The 25,969-nt window shown below is 41.1% G+C and overlaps 1 protein-coding gene across 1 annotated transcript in view; it reads left to right on the top strand.

The window, feature by feature from the left end:
- Positions 1-25,969, top strand: part of EPB41L3 (erythrocyte membrane protein band 4.1 like 3) — a gene marked incomplete in the record, with an annotated part of 1,523,429 nt that overhangs the window by 788,973 nt on the left and 708,487 nt on the right. The window contains 1 exon segment of the mRNA XM_044066506.1: positions 1,418-1,460. Coding sequence (XP_043922441.1) covers positions 1,418-1,460 — 43 coding nt within the window.

Here is a 25,969-nt window from a genome sequence, read left to right as displayed (position 1 = left end):
GCAGGAGACATGACAATGTTTCACAATACAACACAACAGAACAGAATAAGTACATGTATAGCAGGCTGCCTATGCAGGAGACATGACAATGTTTCACAATACAACACAACAGAACAGAATAAGTACATGTATAGCAGGCTGCCTATGCAGGAGACATGACAATGTTTCACAATACAACACAACAGAACAGAATAAGTAGATGTATAGCAGGCTACCTATGCAGGAGACATGACAATGTTTCACAATACAACACAACAGAACAGAATAAGTACATGTATAGCAGGCTACCTATGCAGGAGACATGACAGTGTTTCACAATACAACACAACAGAACAGAATAAGTACATGTATAGCAGGCTACCTATGCAGGAGACATGACAATGTTTCACAATACAACACAACAGAACAGAATAAGTAGATGTATAGCAGGCTACCTATGCAGGAGACATGACAGTGTTTCACAATACAACACAACAGAACAGAATAAGTACATGTATAGCAGGCTACCTATGCAGGAGACATGACAATGTTTCACAATACAACACAACAGAACAGAATAAGTAGATGTATAGCAGGCTGCCTATGCAGGAGACATGACAATGTTTCACAATACAACACAACAGAACAGAATAAGTAGATGTATAGCAGGCTACCTATGCAGGAGACATGACAGTGTTTCACAATACAACACAACAGAACAGAATAAGTACATGTGTAGCAGGCTGCCTATGCAGGAGACATGACAAATGTTCACAATACAACAGAACAGAACAGAATAGGAAGTTAAACGCTGGTCATTGTCCCCATGGTTGTCTTTATTTCGGTTTGAGAAAAATCTGTGAAAATTTGTGAAAGCGCTCAACCTTTCCAGTTTTTATTAAAATCTTTATACGTGGATTTACTTCAGGCTGGTATTGCTTTCAATCTTTGCTGTGCAAAAGACGAGTGGCACTTCAGCGTTTTTGCTTTTACTGTGGACATTTGGGTTTGAGAAAAATTAGAAAAGAGAGCGCTTGTAAGAGGAATGCAAGTTTAAGATAAAGTCAGTACTTGTGAAAATTAGTCAGTTTTTTGGCTGTTTTATACAGTGAGATGCATTACAATTTGAATATGATATTACGGATATGAAACTAACAACTATGTTTAGTTTGTTCATGTCTATAGGCAAGCCATGTTAATATATGCAAAGCATTATCTTATCTAACAAAGACAGATGTTTAACACTGGCGTGAACCACAGGCAAAACGGGATGTAATGATATGGTCTCTTTGTCCCGTTTTAATAAAGCATTAATCATACTTAAGATGGAAATCAGTAAACTGAGGAATCTGTGTAACAGAGTGCTATATTATCACAAATTAATGCTGTAGTGACTTACTGTAAAAATAACTTTCAAAAAATTATTTTTTCATTTCAGAACTGGTTGGATCCAGCCAAGGAAATCAAAAAGCAAATCAGAAGTAAGTGCTGCTGTTTTTTTTATTTCTTGTGTATGTTTGGCAGTTTGAGTACTGATTTAATCCAGTGAGCCCTTTTCAGATAATTAAATGAAACTGATTCTCGTGTAGATATGGTCTGGGTTACTTTTGATAGAACAGTTTATCCACAACAATAACAATACATTTAACAATGTTTACACGCCTACTATGAAAAAAATATATGTAAAGATTTTAACAAGTGAGAGACTTAATCTGCAGAGATTTGGTCTTACAATGCAGTGGAAGCCTAATTTTCATGTGTTTGGATTTGTGAAGATAAGTAATGCAAAGTAAACCTTGTGGTAAAATCGGTCATATATGAAAAAGGTGGTTACGGCTGTACATTTCAGTGAAATGGCACTGAATCTATGATGATGGTTGTAGCAGGCATCACAAAGAGTGTCAGCACCAGCTGGGTAAGTCTGGAATGTTCCTTTTGGATAGTATTGGGGTATGAAGATGAATAGGCTTCTATGTAGCTTGTCAACGGATGAAACATAAAAATGTATTATGAGCTAGTAAAGGTCCGAGTGTGCAATTTTTGTGAAGGTTTAATGGTTTTATGTGTGGAAGAGAGCCTGTTGGGAGCCTCTGGGAAGTGTTCAATAGTATTTGAGGAATGCATCAAGTCATGGGGTTAAGAAATGCATCAAGTCGTGGGGTTAAGGATTGCATTGAGTCGTGGGTGTTAAGGAATGCATCAAATTGTGGGGGTAAAGAATGCATCAAGTCGTGGGGGTAAGGAATGCATCAAGTCGTGGGGGTTAAGGAATGCATTAAGTCATGGGGTTAAGAAATGCATCAAATTGTGGGGGTAAAGAATGCATCAAGTCGTGGGGGTTAAGGAATGCATTAAGTCATGGGGTTAAGGAATGCATTAAATCATGGGGTTAAGGAATGCATTAAGTCATGGGGTTAAGGAATGCATTAAGTCATGGGGTTAAGGAATGCATTAAGCCATGGGGTTAAGGAGTGCATCAAGTCGTGGGGTTAAGGAATGCATTAAGTCACGGGGCTAAGGAATGTTTTGGAGGTAGAGTGGCGTTAGTCAACAAGAGGTGGGTGTCACGAGTGAGACAGTGAAAGGAATCTGGGACAACATGAGAAGAACAGAAATAACCATAGTTAAGAGTAACAGGGAGTTAGACATATTTTTGCACTGTGCTCTTGAAAATTATTGCATTGTGGCAAAGCATCTGTAAATATGCAAAGGGAAATTCTGAATGTTCTGAAGCCTGGAAGATTTCTGATTTCTTCTGAGAGTTCATTTCACGTAGCTGGGGCTAGTGCAGCATTTTTCTCCTCCTTGTTGCCTTTCTTTCAGTGCAGTACCCAGTGTTGTAACGTTGGCCCATGCTCTGTGGTTGTGTCTTACTTGTTTACTGGCGAATGGAAGGCAGTGATCTCTAAACAGGATTGTCTGGATCTGGGTTACAGCTCATTCACTGATAGGGAGTCATCTGGCAATGTTAAGTGAGCGACAGAAGTGCTTACATGGTGGTTGTGATGATGTAAGAGTAAGTGAGCAGCGAATCGGTTTGTAGTAGGATGGAGTTTCTAAAGTCCTTAGTGTGGAAACAAAGGTTCACAGCACTCAGTATAAAGATTTTGTTTTTCCTTTCAGACTCTGCCTTGTATCATGTGGGTTTTGAAACCTGGATACCTTTTATTGGCTTTTCTGTTTTTACTGAGCCTATGGGGTGGTAGTATTCACCTGGGGTCGGTCTAAATATCCTATCTGCATTGACAGCAACTTGTATTTTCAATATTGCTATTAACGTTGTACATTGTAGTTTGATGCATCCATTAGCTTGCAATGAGCAACTTACCATGAAGATTGATGTCAAACATTGATGTCAGATCAGCAGTCATTTTACGCTCTTCCTAGTCATGCCTGCATGCTACTATGTTTTGATTATGAAACTTGTATTTTTTTGTTTTTCTAGATCTCTAAAGAGCCTTCATTAAAATGTTTGTGCACATTCCACTGCTAAATTATTTGACTAGCTAAGCTTTGAAGTTAATAAGCATATGATCTTTGTTCCAGCTAACAACCAGAAAGTATAAGGTGTGACATAAATGTGCTTATTAAGACATGCGATTTATTAGACCTGAGCATGAACTCAGAAAAATAACCTGTGAAGTCTGCATCGACATGCATGGGGGTAAAGCTCCCTGCAGCAGTACAAAACTAAATGGTTTTACGTTTACTTTATGGAAATTGATTGTTTTCTAATTAAGAGATGCCTAAATCCACATAATTATACTGCAGTCCTTCCAAAAGATTGAGAATTTCTGCTTAACTTGTTTAATATATGTAAGTTGTTCTGTAGGTACTATGGATAGTTTATAACATTACAGTATAAAAGTGTCACAGTCATTTTTACATCTGAGAAGTTGTTTATAACTGTGAATTTAATATCATTTATTATTTAACATTTGTTGACCGGGAAAGTCCGACTAGGTTCCACAGAGCCTGTTTTCAGCGGAGGCCCGGGGAGAAACGCTCCAGATGCATGTTTTTTTTTGGAATGTGAGAAGAAACCGGAGTACCCGGAGGAAACCCACGCGAACACAGGGAGAACATGCAAACTCCACACAGAAGGCACCCCAGCCGAGAATCGAACCGGAGAACCTCTTGCTGTGAGGCGACAACGTTAACCGCTGCACCACTGCGCTGCCCAATCATGTAGATGACTGTTAGAATTACAACCTATCCACTGAACTATATAGAATGTAGCATTATTAAGTACAGCACGTAGTCCTCTAAAAATGCATCTCAAGACACAGCAGGCATTTACTGCTGAAGATGTTTCCTGTATACCTTATCGCTGGCCTACTCAGAGCCATTTCTAGGGTTAAACTTATAAAAATAACTCTCAGGCCTTCCCTTTTAGATTATGTATACACTCCATTAAAAAAAAAAAAAAATTATGTTGAAAAAGTCAGAAAAGTCATATCCAAATGTCTGAGTAACCCACAATAACGCTTGCGGCAGGAAGATTTACGCACTGTCTGTGGTCCGTTGCCCCAAGGAGTTTATACCTCATTTACACTAAATGTACAGAAAACTCTTGCCCTAGGGATCTTGGCATAACGTAGACAGTCACCGAGATGTGCAGTATGTATGAAAGAGAGTGGCCCCAACATATTATACAACTGATCAAGTACAACAGATAAAACAGTTTTCAAATAATTAGTACAAAATGTTCTAAAATGCTGCATAACGTATCCTAATACCCCTTTCATATTTATGAAGAAATGGCAGTATCCTAACACATATTCTAAAAAACAAAAAAGAAAGAAAAAAAATCAGAAGATTGTCATCACTAGGACATTTAAAACGTAAAACAGCCTAAACGCAGTTAATTCACATTGTGGCAACCATGTTTACTCTGCCTGTGATGACAATCAATAAATTCATATAGTGCCTGCCGAGTTTACAAAATGTCCTTTGTGGCCTGACGTAGAGAAGCTAGTAATTAAAGTACTCTACATCTGAAGGTACAGCGCGTAATAATGTTTGTTAAACATTTAATATGGCGTAATCACAAATCATCTGAAGGTACAGCGTGTAATAATGTTTGTTAAAAGTTTAATATGGGCGTAATCACAAATCATCTGAAGGTGCAGCGCATAATAATGTTTGTTAAAAGTTTAATATGGCGTAATCACAAATCATCTGAAGGTGCAGCGCATAATAATGTTTGTTAAAAGTTTAATATGGCATAATCGCAAATCATTTCAATAACCACACATTCATTAGCAGTAATTTCTACAAAGTATACAATCATGTTGTAATAAATAATGCATATGTACCCGACTGCTAACAGCAGCATCCTGTCCTACTATACAAACTGCCTGGGTCTCTATCACCTGCCCCCCCCCCCCCAGGTCATATGTACTGCTAACACTAGTCCTAGTCTGTGAGCATTACCATTCTAAAAAGATCCTTCATGGATCCCCTACCTGACTTGTGTCTTCTCCTCTGATTCATAAATATACCTCAAATTTACCAGACATTTTCCTCTAATCTTTCAAGTTCCCAGTCCTTTTATTTTTATTTATTTGTTTGTTTAATCCTTCATTGATCAGTTCAGCCCCATTAAGCTAGTGGCCTTTTTATAAGGGAGACCTGAGGTGGTATTTACACTACTGGAGAAATGTTGCCAGGACATCAGGGAACTTCCCCTACTCATTTTTCAGTAACTGCCACCGTGGGATCTTTTGCATCCACTTGAGGTAGCACTAACTCGAGTAGATTGGGACCTCGGTTTAACGTCTCACCCAAAGGACGACACTCAGAAGTGCATCACCCCCTTATGGTGCACTGCAGTGTTATCAGTCCAGTCATCTGTAGTGGGAATAGAACCCACAGTCTTCTTTTCTTCCAGCACCAAAGGAGTGTGTTGCGCCACTGACACTACTAATTTTTAAAGTTGTACTGTACATCACATCCCTTCCAAACCCTTCAAAATGTTACTTTATTACTTAACCCCTGCCATTTACACTACCTTCTCTACTTGCACCTTTTCCCTCTTCCACCTCTGTTTGATTTACATTTGACCCCCACTCCCACCACCACCATAAACATCAAGCCTAGTGTTTCAACGTTCAACCACCCGCGCTCCTTCCAATCTGCCCAAGCATCCATAATTTATAATGCTAAACCAACCATCCTAGCCTGCACCCCTTTACAAAACTCCCTTCGGACCCGTCACAACTACACACCCTTCAACCCTCTAAAGATGCACAATGTTAATGGAAATTCAGTATCATCATCTCTGACGTCATTAAGCTCACAGTAGATAATTTACATGAAAAATTGAGCAGATTACTGAGTGGTGGGAGACTAATACTTATTTTAGGATCACTCATCTAGCAAACAGAAAACTTTCTATAGTATGTCAGAATTACAGTGTAAGTTAAATTTTGCTTTGTTGCTACAGGTCCATTTACTCATTCAGGTAGCAGGACAGAAAATTAATGCTCAGGACTTAAATATTACAACCAAGAAAATATGTTTTCTGGTAACTGGGCAGGCAAAGGAAGGCATTATTATGCAAAGGAATGTTTTGTGGGACAATGTTATCATATTTGGTCTTCATTACAGCTTGGTGACAAAATTTCATGCTGCTATTACACTTCAGACACATGAATTTGGAGACTTTTTCTGCTAACGGATAAAAATCTGTCAGCTGAGGAAGCAGCAAAATAAAGTAAGTAATAGGATAATAGTAAAGAAAGTAAAATAGGATAATAGTAAAGAAAGTAAAGCTGTTGGCATGTGACATAAAAAAGCACATGGCACTTCAAAGTACGCACAAGCGCAGAATATATTACAATGTTACAAGCTTGGGCAGACGATTGTAAGTACAATTAAATTAATATATACTGGTTTATGGATGAATTTATTGATAAAATAATGGTTAAAAGATATAGTAAAAGTGGATAAATGAGTGAAGGAGGGAGAAGTAGCCACTGGGTCAGGAAAGTTGAACTTAGTAATGAATTCTGCAGTGAGTGTAAGTGGAGGAGAATTGAAAGAAACCCAATGCAAGAAAAGTGAAGGGGTATTGGTGCCTGACATGTGCGGTTATCCTGATAGCAGAAGAGTAGTAACAAAAAGCAATTTGTGTATGGCGGGAAAAGCCAAAAGAAAGAGTTAATAAAAGCAGTGCAGTAAGATTCAGATTTGTAGGATTTACAACTGAGAAGGAAAAAAGTAAAGGGACTGAAAATACCGTCAGGTTGGGGGGTGATTTTTTTCGAGAAACAGACTGAAATGTTGGGTATTATTTTTAGAAAAACAGCAAGGATTGGACGAACAGTATGACTTGATTATTTAAAAATAGAGCAGCTGTTAATTTATGGAAAACTTTTAACTTATCATTTGAAAATAATGTTTATTTGATTGATGATTAGATGTATGGTAGCTTTGTTGATTTTTTTTTTATTACTCTGACCTGTCAACAAGGTGGCATTTTTGTAATTTCTGTGCATAAGAAATCAATTAATAGCAATACCTACTTCCATTGATTCACTATATACCAAAAACATATATTTCAGAATGTTATGAAAGGTGAAATGATTTCAATATTTGTGTTACATACTAGCAAAGGAAAATGTATGGAGCAATTGGAAGTTGAAGTGAATAATTTCATAGTTACAGAGCATGGACAAGAAGTGTTACTGCAGATGAAACATCAGGTAGTTTCAGACTGTTTGAATACTTCTAAACCTTATTTCTCCAATACATACTGATGTTCTTCATGTTTCACTGTTGCAGTCATTGCATTTGGGTTATCTGCTTTGCAGTACCCCTCAGTCGGCCTGATTAACAAAATTTTGGGTCCTGCGTCGGTTGTTGTCCCTTCTTCCATGTCATCAGGTCGTCAGGTGTATGAAACATGCAGCTGATGCCATTACATCAGTCTTTCTTGCCGTGCGGTGCCCAAAGCAGTTCACAAGTGCCGGTCGGCCGACTCCTGAAATTTTTGTTTTTGAGTTTCAGAACCGAAGTCTTCAACTAAAGCTAAGTACCCCGTTGGGGAAACTTTTTCTTGCGCTTTACTGATGTCAGTAAAAGTCAGTAATTGTATTTCTTGTGGAAAACAAATACCTCACAAAGATTTGCATCCGTACTGTATTCCTTGCCTAGGCCCTGACCACAATGTACCTTGCTGTCGGTTTTGTGCCTTATTTAATCAACACACTATCCATCGTCGGTATATTTTTGCCTCTAAATATTTTGGTTTTCGGTTCAATTATCTAGAAATGTCTGTAAGCCATCCGACTACAGGTATTCTGAAAAAGCGCAAAGATAAAGACAGAGACAGGCTGCCTAGGTCCAAAACTGCTGGCAACGCTTCTCCTAAGCCAGTCGCCAGTTCGCCGGTACTCAGTAAGGCACTTTTGCAGCCCCTGATACCCGCTACGTCTGACTTGCAGGCCTCAACTGAGACCCATTCAGAGTCCGGTATGCCGCGAGATGCTTCAACTGTGGAACCTGCGAATGTCTCTACTTTGGATGGGTCCGGAGCCGCTGTGCAGGCACCAGCTTCTGAGGGTGTATTCAGGCCTACGGACTTGCATATTAAACTGATGCCTCCTTCTTCTTTAAGGCCTAAACCTCAAACCATGCCTAGAAAAACGACGCCCAGGCCGCATGCTCAGGCCTCTATGCCTAAAAAACAAATGATAAGAATGGCTGAAGACCTTATAACTTTAATCAGGGGAAGATAACCTTCCTCTTCTAAGAGACCTAGGACTGAATTTGTTTATGAATCTTCTGACCAGGATTCTGATTTTTCTGATAATCTGGATTTACTCTCATCTACTTATGAGGATTCTGATGCAGAGGACTCTATTCCCTCTGCTTCTCCTCCTGAGGATTTCTCTTTTGGTGAAACCTTACACACTCTAAGGGAGCATTTCCACTGGGAAAGCCAGGATTTCTCTGATTCAAAAAAGAGGCTTAGGGACTTCTTACTCCTGCCTCAGCATAGGCCTTTAGCTATCCCTCCTGTACTAGACATTGTTGATGATGCCTTTTTGGAATCTAGTTTGGCCCCTGATTCTTTGCCTCCTGCTCCAGATATTACAGGGTTCGTGATTCTCAAAAGTTCCTTTTTAAAAATCCTATTGCGGATCCAGAGACTATTTCACAGGGACCCAAGGGCATTAAGGCTTCTACTGCCAAAAATCCTATCCCTTCTGATAGAGATTCCAGGGGCTCTGGATAGATGGGGTAAGAAGGTTTACACTTCTGCAGCTTAGGCCATTAGGGCCTTAAACTGTCAGTTTCATATGTTAAAGTATCAACAACATATTATTGGATTGCTTAAACAGAAGATGATGTTGATTCCTGACTGTGCTGAAAATAAGAATTTACAGGATTTGATGCATTCTGCTGAACAGGTTGGAAAACATACTTTGCAATGTGGGTTTGATTCTTTAGAGGCCTCTTGCAGGGCTGCTGTCACTGGGTCTGTACTCAGAAGGCATGCTTGGTTTAAGGAGCAATCTTTGCCTGATCATGTTAAAGCTAAACTGTTGGATGCTTCCTTAAATCAGGACCGCCTGTTTGGCAGTAAAGCTGAGGAAGTTCTTAAAAAGATGGAAGATAAGCTAAATCTATGCAAACTGTTAAAGATTTCTTACAAGTTCAACCTCCAAGATTTAGTAGGCATTGGCACTCTAAGAACTGGTCCTTTCCTGCACCTTCCAGGCCTTCTCAATCCAAACCTGACCCAGCAGAAACCCCAGGTTTCAGTCCCAGGGTACGCACAAGACTAAGCAGTGGGGGGCTTCCGCTACCAAATCTGGGAGTAGTAGAACTCCCCCCTATGGAAAACTGTCTCAATGACTTGACTTTAAAACTTCCAAGCACATCTCAACTGACTGCTCCTTTAAGGGGAAAGATTGGTCTGCAGGCCAAAAACTGGGAATTCATTACCCAGGACAAATGGGTTTTAAATATAGTGTCCCAAGGATACAGATTTCATTTTCACACATTGCCAATGCCCAGTGGTTGGCCAGATCTACCCCAAATCAGTGGGCAGAGGCTCAAAAGCAAATACTCTCTCTTTTAAACATAAAGGCTATTCAAACTGTACCAGAAGAGGAAAAAGGACAAAGTTTCTACTCAAGACTTTTCCTGGTACCCAGAAAAGGCAATTCATGGTGCCCAGTCCTGTACCTGTCTACTCTAAACACCTTTTTGGTGATTCCAAAATTCAAGATGCTGACTCTTCACCAGTTGCTTCCCATGCTAGGAAAAGATGCCTTGATGGCAACACTCGATTTAAAGGAAGCATACCTGCACATCCCAATCAGGGAAACTTGCAGAAGATACCTACACTTCAAAGCAGGCTACAATCACTACCAGTTCTCTGCACTGCCCTTTGGCATATCTACTGTGCCCAGGGTATTCACAAAGTGCCTAGCCCCAGTCATTGCCTTTGGCAGGCAAAGAAATATTCAAATATACCCATACCTGGACGATTGTTTAATTCAGGCAGAAAGCCAGGACAAACTTTTGAATCATCTGGCCTTCATTCAAAGGGTACTGACTTGTCTGGGGTACACCATAAATGTAAAGAAATCACACCTGGTACCCTGTCAACAAGTTATTTTCCTGGGCGCAAGCTTGGGTACAACTTCCCAGATGACTTACCTCACACCAGAGAAACAAATTTATTTGACAACCTACTTCAAACAAGTGGCCACAAAATCCCTACTATCTGCAAGGCAAATACTACAAGTCTTGGGGTTCATGGCCTCCGGCATTCTTCTAATTCCATATGCAAGACTGTATATATGAGGAAACTACAATGACATCTAAAAAAGCCTATGGTGTCAACATTCTCAGGATCTAGAAGCAATGATTCCTATCATACCTTGCCTACGCCTAGAGTTTCTTTGGTGGGCAGAGGACTGCCACCAAAACAAGGGACCACCATTCACAACACCCCCTGCTGCCCAAACCCTAACAACAGATGCATCAGATTATGCATGGGGGGCTCATTTGGCAGGGAAGTGCAGTCCTTCAGCTGGAAAAACAGTTTATGCCTTTCCTCCTCTGCCTCTGCTCTCCAAAGTACTACTAAAGATCAAACAAGACAAACCAAGGACAATTTTGATTGCACCATACTGGCCATGCCAACACTGGTACCCGCTCTTGTGCAGTGTGTCACTGTTGGACCCATGGCACCTGTCTCAGACTCCTACTCTATTGTCTCAGCAGGAGAGCCAAATTCTGCACCCTCAGCTTCAAACAGTGACTCTAGCAGCCTGGCTAATTACATAATGTCTCCTTTACCATCCCTCAGTAAATCAGTGATGGATATCAATTTAGAGGCAAGGAGGCCTAGTACTAGAAAGTCTTATGCTGAAAAATGGAAAAGATTCTGTGCCTGGAACCAATCTCAAGGGATGAGCACACAACAGTGCCCAATTTACCTCAGATTTTGCAATACTTAACTCAGATGCTTCATAAGTGCCTGTCTTTCTCCTCCATCAAAATTCACGCCTCAGCCATCTCAGCTCATTATAACACAGAACCACCCTTCTTCTCTCATCCATTGCTTAAGCAGTTCCTCAGAGTGGCCAAAAGTCTACGACCACCCAGGAGAGCTCCTACTCCAGCCTGGGACCTCAACTTTGTATTGGAAAAGCTCACCCGTCCTCCTTTCGAGCCAGCTGCCACTGCGGACCTAAAATTCCTTTCTTGGAAAACAGCTTTCCTTTTAGCAATCACTTCAGCAAGAAGGGTATCTGAATTACAGGCCCTCATGGCAGTGGAGCCTTTCATCATCTTTCATGCGGACAGGGTGTCCCTCAGGACCAATCCCTCCTTCATGCTCAAGGTGGTATCCAGTGTGGCCCTTAATCAGTCCATACATTTGCCAACCTTCTTTCCTAATGCTAATCCACAGAACAAAGGGGAACAGATTCTGCACTCCTTAGACGTGCACAGACAACTTAGATTCTACTTGGGCAGAACTAAACCTCAAAGGAAATCTGATCAACTGCTGGTGGCATTTGCTGCAGGGGCAGAGGGAAAGGCTATTTCAAAGCAAACCATTTTCAAATGGATAGGCCATTGCATTCATTTCTGCTACAAACACCATGGACAACCTATCCCACAGGGGATCAGACCCCTCTCTACCTATGCTGCATCTACCTCTACAGCCTTTCTCAGAGGCATCCCTACCAGGGACATCCTAGAAACTGCTACCTGGAGTTCTGTACATAATTTCACCAAGCATTATCATTTACCAATTTTCTCTAAATCCAGAGCTGGCTTTGCCACTGCTGTCTTGCAGGGCCTTATAGCTGGTCCTAATGCTGTATAAATTCCTCCTCCCAACCATAGCTTTGGGAATCTACCCAAATGTAATGACTGCAACAGTGAAACACGAAGAACATAGTACAGTTGTGTACACTTACCATAAATGTAGATGTTCGAGTGTATTCACTGTTGCAGTCCTGGTTATCCTCCCTCCAGCCCCCTTTCTTCTTTTGGATATACCTCTACTTTCCTTTTCTATCTTCAAAAGCTTTTTGGTGTATTTGCTTTTTTTGTTGGAGGTATAACCTTGTATATTTATAGATTTAATTGCTTCCCATTAAGGGGGCACCTGACAGCTGGGGCAAGAAAAACTGATGTAATGGTGTCGGCTGCATGTTTTATACCCCTGACGACCTGACGTCATGGAAAAAGGGACAGCAACTGACGCAGGACCCAAGACTTTGTTAATCAGACTGACTCAGGGCTACTGCAAGCAAATAACCCAAAAGTGATGACTGCAACAGTGAATACACTCAAACATCTACATTTATGGTAAGTGTACACAACTGTACTTTCTGAATGCATGAATTCCAAGTAATAGTCTAGAATGGTTATTACAGGTTGTAATCAGACTACAGATACGTGGCATAATTAGAAAACACTGGCTCATTTTACACTCCTTTGATGGCTTGAATGATGTTATACCAGATAAAGCATTCCCCTCTTTAAAAAAATAATAATTTGGAGCAGAAGCTTTGCTGTAAACAAGTGGATATTAAGCTAAAGAATAGAAAGCTGTCACCATACCATGCTGCTAACGCCAATATTGTAAATTTATATATAGATAGCAGGTATTCAACTTCTGGCCTTAATGGTCAGGTCAGCATAAAACCCATGCTTAAAGATTAAGTTCAAGGAGTCAAAGCTGAATTTGTCCTCACAGTTATGTTTTCTCCCCTCTGAAAAATGCTGTTGATGTAACACTTTTCTGGCTGTTAAAATGCTTAAAGTGCGGTGTTTACCTTTAAAACATTTTAAAAACACTTGTCATCTGCATCATTTTTAACAGCCCATGCGCCTGTTTTCAACAAGGGATGTCCATGGATAACACACTGCCACCATTTTGGGTGCAGGTGAAAAGTGTATAGAAGAATACAGGCATTGGCATTTGCTGTTTTCACTGAAAATATTATAGTACAACAGAAAGTGTTTCACTTTTTACAACTGCTTTCTAAATGTATTTGTACAATCTCACTGTTATATAGTTCTTGAACAGACGTGGAGCATTATTGTGTAGTACCGGAACAGACACAAAGACATTCCCTCTTATCAACTCTGTGGGCTTTGGACATGTTTTTATTTTGAACTTTGAACAGATTTTTATTTTCCATCTCTTTCATGTATCCAGTACTCTTATTTCTTATAAAAACTCATCCCAAAAAGAGAAAAACATGCTGCTACCTGCTAAGCAGTATCACGTTTTGATCCTTATTCACCTTCCTGCACACGTAATACCCTCATCAAAATGTGGCACACGGTGATACAAATTTCAGAAGCAGTAAACAGTCCATGCTTCATTCCAGGCATGCAACCACTGCTTTAAAACCTATTTTTTAGAAAAAAAAACAAAAACTGAATCTGGAAGCAGAAGCAGTATAGAAAACAAAAATGGAGTGTCTGCTCTACCGTGCCATCTGATTCTGCAGCCAGTTACAAGGCAAAGCAATGTTTTGTACGCAATCTTTAAATGTCGTGAATGGATAGTGTAACTTTAGGAACGGAGTAGATTTTATTACTGCCATTTAATGTTTCATTTGATTTATTCGTTTTCATTCATCTGAATTAACTCTTTTTTTGTGAAAGCTTGTGTGTTCTTGTTGACTTTGTGTTTACTTTAATAAATTGCAGTTTTTATTGTTATCTTTGTGGAACCTAAGGAGCTTGTAACAAATTCAACATTGCATGACATGATTTTTTTCAGTACACATTACAAACGTTTATAGCATTTTCCTCAGGAAAATGGAAACAAGGTAACCAGGTATCATTTTCCATAACGAGGGGCTGTGTAAAACAAGGACATTATTTATAAGAACTGGATAATATATTCCACAAATTTATCTGGAGCACATTTTTAGAAGGAAAATTTAAGTGTTTGCAGCACACTGGAAAACAAAAAAGGAACTGAATATGTTAAGCAAAGCACTGAATATATTTTTATGCTGGCATCTCATGCTATACCTTGAACAACTACAAAAAAGAGTTTTAGAAAATAGCATCGAGTTCTGTAATAGCCCCTGATGTTGCACTTTGTGCATCTGTAAAAGTAAGAGGATTAGGCTCAGTAAAATGGGATTCAAAAGCAGGATGGCTGTGATGAAGAAAAAAACAAGATTTGCACTGCACTAGCAAAAAGGCAAACATAAAACTAAACAAGTAAACTGAAGCACCAGATTCAGATTTATACAGTTATATCATGTTTTGTGTTGCACAGCTGAAAAGAAAGATTTGTAATGCAGTGGACTCGGTTTTCAAATCAATTATTGTTCTGTAACATTCGACTTTCAGAGATGGGACCCCTAACAGCACCATTTGTCCTTGTTTGGTATGGACATGCTCCGTTTATTTTTACTCCATTTTTACTTTGCTGCAATAGACAAGTCACTGTCTACTAGTATTTTTGGTCAGAGTTACTATGTCTGACTTTATATTTAAAAACTAAAAGAATAAATCAGGAGGATAAAAAATAGAAAGAAAAAAAGTACATTTACGTAAGTCCTACTTACCTGTAGTAGTAGAAGTTAGAATTCCTCACTGACTCGGCGGCATTTTGTGTTATCTGCCAAAGTAGCCCAGCACTGCCCAGCTTTCTAAAGCTCAGGCTTCCGTCTGTCTGTCTTCCTGTGACAGCTGATTGGTGAGCATTTCCTGAGAGGGAAGTCTTCAGCTGTCACAGGAAGTAAATGTTCAGGCTTTTTCACTTCCACAAAGAAGAGGAAGAAAGTACCTTGAAGCCAGAATCATCTAGCAAGAGTAAGTAAAAAACAAATCCAACAGCAACTGAGTCAAACAGGTTGAAACCCACTTAAACTTTGCAGAGTCTGGGGGATCAGAGGTGAGTGATATGACTGAGGCAGTTAGTGATTTGAACATCTGTTATAGGAAAGTAAGACTTGTGCAATTGTACTAATATTTCAAACTGTTGGGTTATCTCGTCAAGTAACCCTGACATCTAGAGAAGGTACCAAAGCCAAAACCTCCCATGGAGCCATATATCTGATGTATGACTTGAGTCCACAGATACGTGGATGTGTGAGTGTAAATCCCTGACTATTTAATGCCAGTTCGAAAGCTGGCCTCACATCTGTCGGTCTGTTCTATTCATGACCGTTGGTACCATTGGCCTTCACTGATTCAGATAAGTGCCCCATTGGGGAACCTTCTTTATTTCTTCTTAATTGCCCTGCTGTTTGCTGCTGTATTAGATGTCTGCTAGGAGGGGAAAGTGATAGTGGAAGGCAGATTCCATACAAGGATCTCCACTCCCAGTGCTTAGGTGCAAACCACAACTATAAAAAATGTAGACTGTGTCAGTCCTTTGTCCCACCAAAGACCTTAAGAACATGACTTCCATCTCTCAATTCCTACTTGGGAAGTCAGCACCTTAAGCACCCCACCCAAGCAAAGATGGCAGACCCTTCTACCCCTAATGTCCTGCATATAAAAAAGAAAAAGTGAAAGAAGTATAGGCCTGACATCACGACTGACAAGTCAGACTTGGGTGTACCCACAGAAGTGTCAGAAGGCATGGTATGCCCAGTGCCAACTCAGATGCCCACTACAGCGACCCCACCAGAGGCTGGTGTGCTATCTGAGATTCACACATCCAAACAACTGAAGTTATCAATGATGGGGACAAAGGGGAACCCACCTTAATAATTTCCAAAGGGCCGAAAGGTATATGACAGAGCCTCATTAGACAGTAAATTCCAGGGTTGTTCATTGAGGTTCATCAGAGGGTTGGAGCCTCCTCATCTACTCAAAGAGAACATCGCACCTAGAAAAAATAAATAAATAACTTTTTTCCTCCCATTAGATGTACAAGAAAAAGGAATGGATGGCTTTTTCACAGGGCCTGTTTAAGGCCATAGTGGCACTCAGATCACCATCCTTTGCAAGGGCTCCTGCTCCTACTTCTGGATGTTCTTCATGTTTCATGGTTGCAGTCATTACATTTGAGTAATTTGCTGGCAGGTTGCCCTCAGTCGGCCTGATTAACAAAGTCTTGAGTCCTCTGTTTGTTGCTGTCTCCTCTTCCATGACATCAGATCGTCAGGGGTATAAAACATGCAGTCGACGCCATTACATCAGTCTTTCTTGCCGCGCAGTGCCCAAAGCAGAAGCAGTTCGCAAGTGCCGGTCGGCCGACCTCTGAAATTTTTGTTTTCGAGTTTCAGTACCGAAGTCTTCAACTAAAAGCTAAGTACCCCGTTGGGGAACCTTTTTTTTTGCTCCTTACTGATGTCAGTAAAAGTTAATAATTGCATTACTTGTGGGAAGCAAATACCTCATAAGGATTTTCCTTTGTACTGTATTCCTTGCCTAGGCCCTGATCATAACGTACCTGACTATCAGTTTTGTGGTAGATTTAATCAATGCACTATTAAATGTCTGTATATTTTTTGCTTCTAAATATTTTGGTTCACGATTTAACTATCCAGAAATGATGTCGGTTAGCAATCCGACTACCGGAATACCTAAAAATTGCAAAGAAAAAGACAGAGACAGACCGTCAAGGTCCAAAACTGACAACGATGATTCTCCTAAGCCAGTCGCTAGTTCACCGGTACTCAGTGAGGCGCTTTCGCAGCCCCTGATGCCCGCTACTTTTGATTCACAGGCCTCTACTGAGACCCATTCAGGTATGCCGTGAGATGCTTTAAGTATTGAACCCACGGATGTCTCTACCTTAGATGGGTCTGGAGCCGCTGTGCAGGCACCGGCTACTGAAGGTATTTTCAGGCCTAAAGATTTGTATATTAAACCGACGCCATCTTCAAAACTAAGGCCAAAATCTACTTTTATGTCTAAAAACATGTGCAGGTCCCAGTGCCTAAAAAACAAGTGATTAAAATGGCTGAAGATTTAATTACCTTGATCAGGGGTAGCCAACCCCCTCCTGCTAAGAAGCCTAGGCAAGGCACTGACTATGAATCTTCAGATCAGGATTCTATTTCTTTTGATTCTTCTACTGAACAGGATTTATCTATAACTACTTATGAGGACTCTGATGCAGAAGATTCCATTCCTTCTGCTTCTCCCCCTGATGATTTCTCTTTTGGAGAAACTTTACATACCTTAAGGGAACATTTCCACTGGGAAAGTCAGGATTTCTCTGAATCTAAAAAGAGGCTTAGGGATTTTCTTTTTCTTCCTCAGCATAGGCCTTTGGCTATACCTCCTGTTCCAGACATTGTTGATGATGCTTTTTCAGAATCTAGTATGACTCCTGATTCTCTGCCTCTGGCTCATAGTAAGCCAGATGGATACTACAGGGTTCCTGACTCCCACAAATTCCTTTTCAAAACCCTACTGCTGATCCTGAAACCATTTCTCAGGGTCCCAAGGGCGTTAAGGCCTCTACTGCTAAAAATCCTACCCCTTCTGATAGAGATTCCAGGGCGCTGGATAGATGGGGTAAGAAGGTTTACACGTCTGCAACCTTGGCAATCAGGGCTTTAAACTGTCAATTTCATAAATGTCAACAGCATGTCATGGGACTACTTAAACAGAAAATGATGTTGATCTCTGACTGTGTGGAAAATAGAGTTGCAGGATTTATTACATTCAGCTGAACAAGTTGGAAAACATACTTTGCAATGTGGTTTTGATTCTTTGGAGGCCTCTTGCAGGACTGCTGTAACTGGATCTGTGATTAGAAGGCATGCTTGGCTCAAAGTGCAAAGTCTGCCTGACCATGTTAAAGCAAAATTGTTGGATGCTCCTTTACAGCAGGACAGTCTCTTTGGTAATAAGGCTGAAGAAGTTTTAAAAAAGCTAAATCTATGCAAACTGCGAAAGATTTTTTTACAAGTGCAGCCTCCCAGATTCAGTAGGCACTGGCCTACTAAGAACTGGTCCTTTCCAGTCCCTCGAGAGCCGCTCAAGTCAAATCAAGACATTCCAAAGGCTCTAGGTTTCAGTCACAAGGAACTTTTACAACAAAACAATGGGGTGCCTACACCTCGTAATCTGGAAACAACAAGGCACTTCCCTATGGTAAACAGTCTCAATAACTTTTCTCTACAATCACCAAGCACTTACCTTTTAGCCACCCCTTTGGGGGGAAAACTGGCACTTCATGCACGAAACTGGCAACTGACTAACCAGGACAAATGGGTTTTAAATATAGCATCCCAGGGATACAGATTTCATTTCCAAATGTTGCCAGTCGCAAACAGATGGCCAGATCTGCCTCCAAATCAGTGGACAGAGGCCTAGAAACAAGTTCTGTCCCTCATGAATATGGGGGCTATTCAACCAGTGCCAGAAGAGGAAAAGGGACAAGGTTTTTATTCAAGACTTTTCCTGGTACCCAGAAAAGACAAATCATGTTGTCCAATTCTGGACTTATCCATTCTAAACACATTTCTGGACATTCCAAAATTCAAGATGCTGACTCTTCAACAGTTACTTCCTATGCTAGCCAAAGATGCCTGGTTGGTAACTCTGGACTAAAAAGAGGCTTACCTGCATATCCCAATCAGGGAATCTTGCAGAATACCTCCGCTTCAAAGCAGGCTACTTGCATTACCAGTTCTCTGCACTGCCCTTTGGCTTATTATCTGCGCCAAGGGTCTTCACAAAGTGCCTGGCTCCAGTAATCACATTTTGCAAACAAAGAAATATTTAAATATATCCATACCTGGATGATTGTCTAATTCAGGCAGAAAACAAGGACATTCTTCTAAAGCATCTAGCGTTTGTAAAAAGGGTTCTAACTTGTCTAGGGTACACCATAATCAAAAAGAAATCACAACTGGTACCCTCTCAAAAAATTACATTCCTGGGTGCAAGCTTGAATACAACTGCCCAGATGACTTACCTTACACCACAAAAGCAAATTCAATTGGTGACTTCAAACAAGTGTCCACAAAAACCCTGCTATCTGCAAGGCAAATTCTGCAAGCTTTGGGGTTCATGGCCTTCTGCATTCTTCTAATTCCATATGCAAGACTGCATATGAGGAAACTTCAGTGGTACTTAAAATGTTTATGGAGTCAACATTGTCACAGCCTGGAAACAATGATTCCTGTTATACCTTGCCTGCAACTAGAGTTCCTATGGTGGGCAGAAGCCTGCCACCAAAACAAGGGACTGTCATTCACTCCACTCTCTGCCGCCCAAACCCTGACTACAGATGCATCAGACTATGCTTGAGGGGCTCATATGGCAGGGAAGTGCATTCAGGGCAAATGGAGCCCAAATCAAATGCTCCTACATATCAATCAGAAAGAGATGCTAGCTGTACAGAATGCTCTGACAGCCTTCAAGGACTACCTTCATCCAGGACAACTACTGATAAAGACAGACAATACCACAGTCATGTGGTACATAAACAAGCAGGTGGGAACACATTCCTACCCCCTTTGCAGACTAGCCATGGCATTTTGGAACACAGCCTTGACTTATCAAATTCAACTACAAGCTCAATTCCTGCCAGGAAAGCTAAATACTCTGGCAGACGAACTAAGCAGAAATCTTATGGACCCACATGAATGGAAACTGGAACCACAAGTCTTCAACATGTTGACATGCAAATGGGGGAGCCCAGACATAGATCTTTTTATCTCACCCCAGAACTGTCAGTTGGACAAATTCTGCACAAGAATTCATCACAAAAAAGCTTGGAAAGTGGATGCTCTATCATTCAGCTGGAAAAACCTGTCAGTCTATGCTTTTCCCCCTCTGCCTCTGCTCTCCAAAGTCCTACTAAAAGTCAGACAGGACAAACCAAAAATTATTCTGATTGCTCCAGACTGGCCTCACCAACACTGGTACCCACTCCTGCGCAATGTGTCACACCTTCCTCCATGGCACCTGCCTCAGACACCTTCCCTACTGTCTCAGCAGAACTACCAAATTCTGCACACTCAGCTCCAAACTTTGAATCTTGCAGCGTGACTAATCAACTAATTTCACCCTTGATATCTCTCAGCAAACCTGTGATGGATGTCATTTTGGAGGCTAGAAGGCCTAGTACTAGAAAATCTTATGCTGGCAAATGGAAAAGATTCTGTGCCTGGAACCAATCACAAGGAATAAGCACAGCAATGCCCGATATTCCTCAGATTATGTAATACTTAACTGAGATGCTTCACAAGGGCCTATCTTTTTCTTCCATAAAAATCCATGCCTCTGCCATTTCAGCTCATTACAACACAGAACCTCCCCTCATCTCTCATCCCCTGCTAAAGCAGTATCACAGAGGGGCCAAAAAGTTAAGACCTCCCAGGAGAGCACCAACTCCTGCATGGGACCTCAATTTTGTTTTGGAAAAACTCACTCTACCTCCTTTTGAGCCAGCTGCTACTGCAAACCTAAAATGTCTCTCCTGGAAAACAGCTTTCCTTTTAGCAGTCACTTCAGCTAGAATGGTTTCAGAATTACAGGCTCTTATGGCAGTGGAGCCTTTCATTATTTTTCATCTGGACAGGGTGGCTCTCAGGACCAATCCATCCTTTATGCCTAAGGTGGTATCCAGTGTGGCTCTTAATCAGGCCATTCATCTGCCAACTTTCTTTCCCAATCCACAGAACAGGGGTGAGCGGATTCTGCATTTATTGGATGTACACAGACAACTTAGATTCTACTTAAACAGGACAAAATCTCTAAAAAAATCTGAACAACTACTGGTGGCATTTGCTGCAGGGGCAGAGGGAAAGGCTATTTCAAAGCAGACTATTTCCAAATGGATAAGCCATTGTATTTGTTTCTGCTATATGCACCATGGTAAACCTATCCCCAAGGGGATCAGATTTTATTCCACTAGGGCTGCATCTACTTCTGCAGTCCTTCTCAGAGGGTTTCCTACCAGAGACATTCTAGAAGCTGCTACCTGGAGCTCAGTTCATACATTCACCAAACATTACCATTTACCTCTCTTCTCTAAATCCAGAGCTGGCTTTGCCACTGCTGTCCTGCAGGGCCTTAGCTGCTCCTAATGCTGTATAAATCCATCCTCCCAACCATAGCTTTGGGATTCTACCCAAATGTAATGACTGCAACAGTGAAACACGAAGAATATAGTACAGTTGTGTATGCTTACCATAAATGTAGATGTTCAAGTGTATTCACTGTTGCAGTCCTGGTTACCCATGCTGCAGCCCACTGTTTATCTCTTACTATACCTCTGCTTTCTTTTACTATGCTTAAAAGCCTTTTTGGTGTATTTGCTTATGTTTGGAGGTATATTTTTAAATTATATATATATATATATATTTTTTTTTCTCACCATTTGGGGGGCACCTGACATCTTGGGCAAGAAAAACTGATGTAATGGTGTCGGCTGCATGTTTTATACCCCTGACGACCTGACATCATGGAAGAAGGGACAACAAATGACGCAGGACCCAAGACTTTGTTAATTAGGCCGACTGAGGGCAACCTGCCAGCAGATTACCCAAATGTAATGACTGCAACAGTGAATACACTCGAACGTCTACATTTATGATAAGTGTACACAACTGTACTTTCTCTTACCATCCCCTAAAAGAGACACTTAGGCACTACTACTGAAGATGAAGAGGCTGAATCAGACTCAGATGAGCACTCATTGGCCTATTCATGTCAGATCCACTTGCCATGCCAAGTGGTTTCTAATAATAATAAATACTGCCTTTCTCCTGATTCCCATACTAAAAGCTTCATTTGGGGAAATTATTGTTAATATAATTAAGCATTTTGAATGGGAATCACACAGATTAATCAGGTGATGCATGGGGAGCAGAGCCAGGCAGCCTTTGAGTTCAGGGACAGTGGCCTAAAATCTAATATCAAAGCACATCAATCTGATGGAAATGAGGGCAGTAATACAGGCCCCGCAGATTGTCTTCCATTCCTGGAAACCAAGTCCCTTAAGAGTGTTCACACACAACACAACGGTCATGTGGTTCATAAACAAACATGTGACACCAGATCCTATCAGCTGTGCAGACTGTCTGTTTTGGCATGGGAGCAGGCAACAAAAGCAAACCTCTCTGTCCAAGTAGTTTACAGTCCCTCAAGACCAATGTCCTGGCAGACTTTCTAAGCAGATCAGGGGAAGATCTCTGGAACTGATGGCTGAACAAGGAGATCTTTCTAAACATAGTCTATCAATGAGGGGTGCCGCAGATAGATCTATCTGTAACAAGTAATTTTCACTGTTTTGCAAAAGGACCTACTAGAATGGAAAACACACAGTGCCTTTTCCTTTGAAAGAGAGGTTCTTGTATACCTTTCTTCTACTTCCTCTTCTCCTCCAGGTCTTAATAAAGATCCAAAGAGAATACCAAAAGGTCTTACTGGTGACTCCCTACTGGCTAAGGAATTATTGGTTCCCCCTTCTTTTCAACCTAGCCAAGGGCCATCACTAGAAACTACCCTGCACAGTAGACTTGCTTAGACAACAAAATGGCTCATTATTTCATCCCAACCTGTCATCCCTCAACCTGATGTGATGGTTGATAGGATTCTGATCCATTTTAGATACCAGTCTTCTGAAGACATGCTTTACGTTCTCCAGGAACCAAGGAAACCTACTATATGAAAATCGTACATAGCAAAATGGAAAAGATTTACTATCTGGTGTCTCGCTAAAAAACAGGACCCACCCAATACAGGCTAATACCCCAGTGGTCCTATCATATTTGTATGAGCTGTTGAAATTTGGCTGAGCATAATTATCTGTTAAGGCACATATTTTAGCCATATCTGTTTGCCTCTCCTGGATCTACCTCTTTTCACCAAATTAGAGGTAAAACAGTTCTTAAAAAGTGTACTTCACCTCCAGGAAAAGCTATCCCACCTGCTCAGGACTTCAATTTTATGCTACAGAAACTCACACTCATTTTAAACCAGCAACCTCTGCCTTTCTCAAATTGTGTACTTGGAAAACAATTCTTCTAGTAGCACTCACTTTGGCCAAATGAGCCTCCAAACTCCAAACTGCAGGCCTTTGCAGCAACCCTTCCCGGCCAAATGAGCCTCCAAACTGCAGGCCTTTGCAGCAACCCTTCCCGGCCAAATGAGCCTCCAAACTGCAGGCCTTTGCAGCAACCCTTCCCAGCCAAATGAGCCTCCAAACTGCAGGCCTTTGCAGCAACCCTTCCCAGCCAAATGAGCCTCCAAACTGCAGGCCTTTGCAGCAACCCTTCCCAGCCAAATGAGCCTCCAAACTGCAGGCCTTTACAGCAACCCTTCATGGCCAAATGAGCCTCCAAACTGCAGGCCTTTGCAACAACCCTTCCCAGCCAAATGAGCCTCTAAACTGCAGGCCTTTGCAGCAACCCTTCTTTGCCTAATGAGCCTCTAAACTGCAGACTTTTGCAGCAACCCTTCCCGGCCAAATGAGCCTCCAAACTGCAGGCCTTTGCAGCAACCCTTCCCAGCCAAATGAGCCTCCAAACTGCAGGCCTTTGCAGCAACTCTTCCCTTCCTTGTTTTTTCACAAGGATGGAACGTCTTTGATGGCCAAATCGTAAGTTATGTCTAAAGTAGTAAATAAACTGACTCGCAGTCAGATCATAAATCATTCCACCTTCTTCACTAATCCACAAGACAAGGGAGAAAGGAATCTAAATTATGTTGATGTGCATAGTCAACTCCCGATTTTACATGGATAAGATTAAAGATATCCGCAATTTGGACCAACTCTTGTCTCTTTCCAGATTCAAATCTAGGAACCCAGTTTCTAAGCAAACTATAACATGATTTCAAAATCCATTACCTTTTCCTACACTCAGCATGGCAAATCCTTATCTTCTCCAGCAAAGGTACATTCAACTAGAGCAGTGGTCTCATCTACCCTCTTACAAGGAGATTGATTTTAGAACAATTGTAGAAGCAGCTACTTAGTCTTCTGTGCATACCTTTACCAAAAATTACAGAGTGGATGCTTTTTGTAAATACAGAGCCGCCTTTGCCAGGTCAGTACTCTCTGGGTTACTATGCAGTTCTCCTATTTCTCATCCAACCACCCCTCACACTTCATAGACTTTGGGAATCACTCAGCAGCTTGGAATCCTGCAACAGTGATCCAAGGAGGGACATGGTCCAGTTGTGTAAGAACTTACCGTAACAGTAGATGTGGTACTGACCAGGGCTGCAGTATTCTGTCCCTCCTTTCCCTTCTCTGTTTCTTCCTTTCCTTCATGGGCCAAGGAGGACCACTGTCCTCTTGCCTCTCCTGTTTTAGCTGAACAGTTTATTTTTTTCTCAGGCCTCTACAGACTTACTGGATTGGCGACAGTTCAAAGATTTATCATTATAAGTGTATTATGTATCCTTATGTCTGTGGATTTAGCTCATATGTTAGACATATGGCTGTGTGGAAAGTTTTGGCTATGGTACTTGAACAGTGATCAGTAGGACATCTACTGTTATGGTAAGGTCTTGCACAACTGTACTGTTTCCACATGTCAGGATCATTAGTTTATTTGGTGCATTTCCACTTAAACTACTACTAGATAAAAGGGGATGCATTGCCTGCCTATATTCATTGCTGCCTGCATCATATCACATTCTGACTAAGGTATAGTTCCTGAGGATTTGCTATAACACATAGAGACTATGTTTTTTTGGATAGCCTGTCTTCCGCACTGTGGGTATATGTACTGTGTTGCTGGCTATTCCATGGTGCACAGTGTCTGTCCTACTGAGCCTGTCTGAGCAGTCAGTGATATTGTGTTCAGAACATGGAGTTTATTATTCCAGTATCCTTTCACATTTCCTGGTTCTAGTTAGGCCTCTGTTGTCTTCGGCCTCAATCTGTTATGATATGGCTTTGCCATGGAACAGATGAGATTGCTGTGATCAGATTTCAGACCCACTGGGCCTGCTTCTTACTTCTGGTATCCGTTGACGTCACTCGGCCCTAGTAGATATCGACAGCATGAGACTCACTCTACTTCTCTTTTGTTTACTAATTGCTGTTTATTGGTTCAAAGTGCATTTGTTTACCAGTGTCAAATATTTAAATCAGTGGGAGAGTTCCAGCACTGTTTTACAAAATGTTCCTTGTGTTAACATTGTAAGCATGTACATATGGAATCAAAAGTGTAGCATATAAATGAATAAACTGGAAAGTCATGCCATGAATGATGTGTACTTAATTTTGGCAAGAGAATTGTGTTTCTATCTACATTGCAGACCAAATGCAAGACATATCAGAGATTGTTGGTAAAATGATGCTATTCGGTGGTAAGAAACACTATATTGTGATACCTGATTTGACAGCATGTATGTAGAGAGGTCGGAAGGCTTTGTAAAACAGCATATGTAGACTGCATAAACGTGCTATGCTGTGGTAATAGATAGGTAGTTACTAGGCATGCAGTCCAGGAGACAATTACCTTCTGCCTAATAGTGTTGGACTCCCAGGTACAGGCATTCTGTTCTTATAGACCTTAGCAAGGGCGTAAAGTATTTGTGGGACGGG

The sequence above is a fragment of the Protopterus annectens genome, chromosome 3.part1 (genome assembly GCF_019279795.1).
Source record: "Protopterus annectens isolate FY-2018-M chromosome 3.part1, PAN1.0, whole genome shotgun sequence".
NCBI lineage: Eukaryota > Metazoa > Chordata > Ceratodontiformes > Protopteridae > Protopterus > Protopterus annectens.
This window is presented reverse-complemented; position numbering and strand designations above follow the sequence as displayed.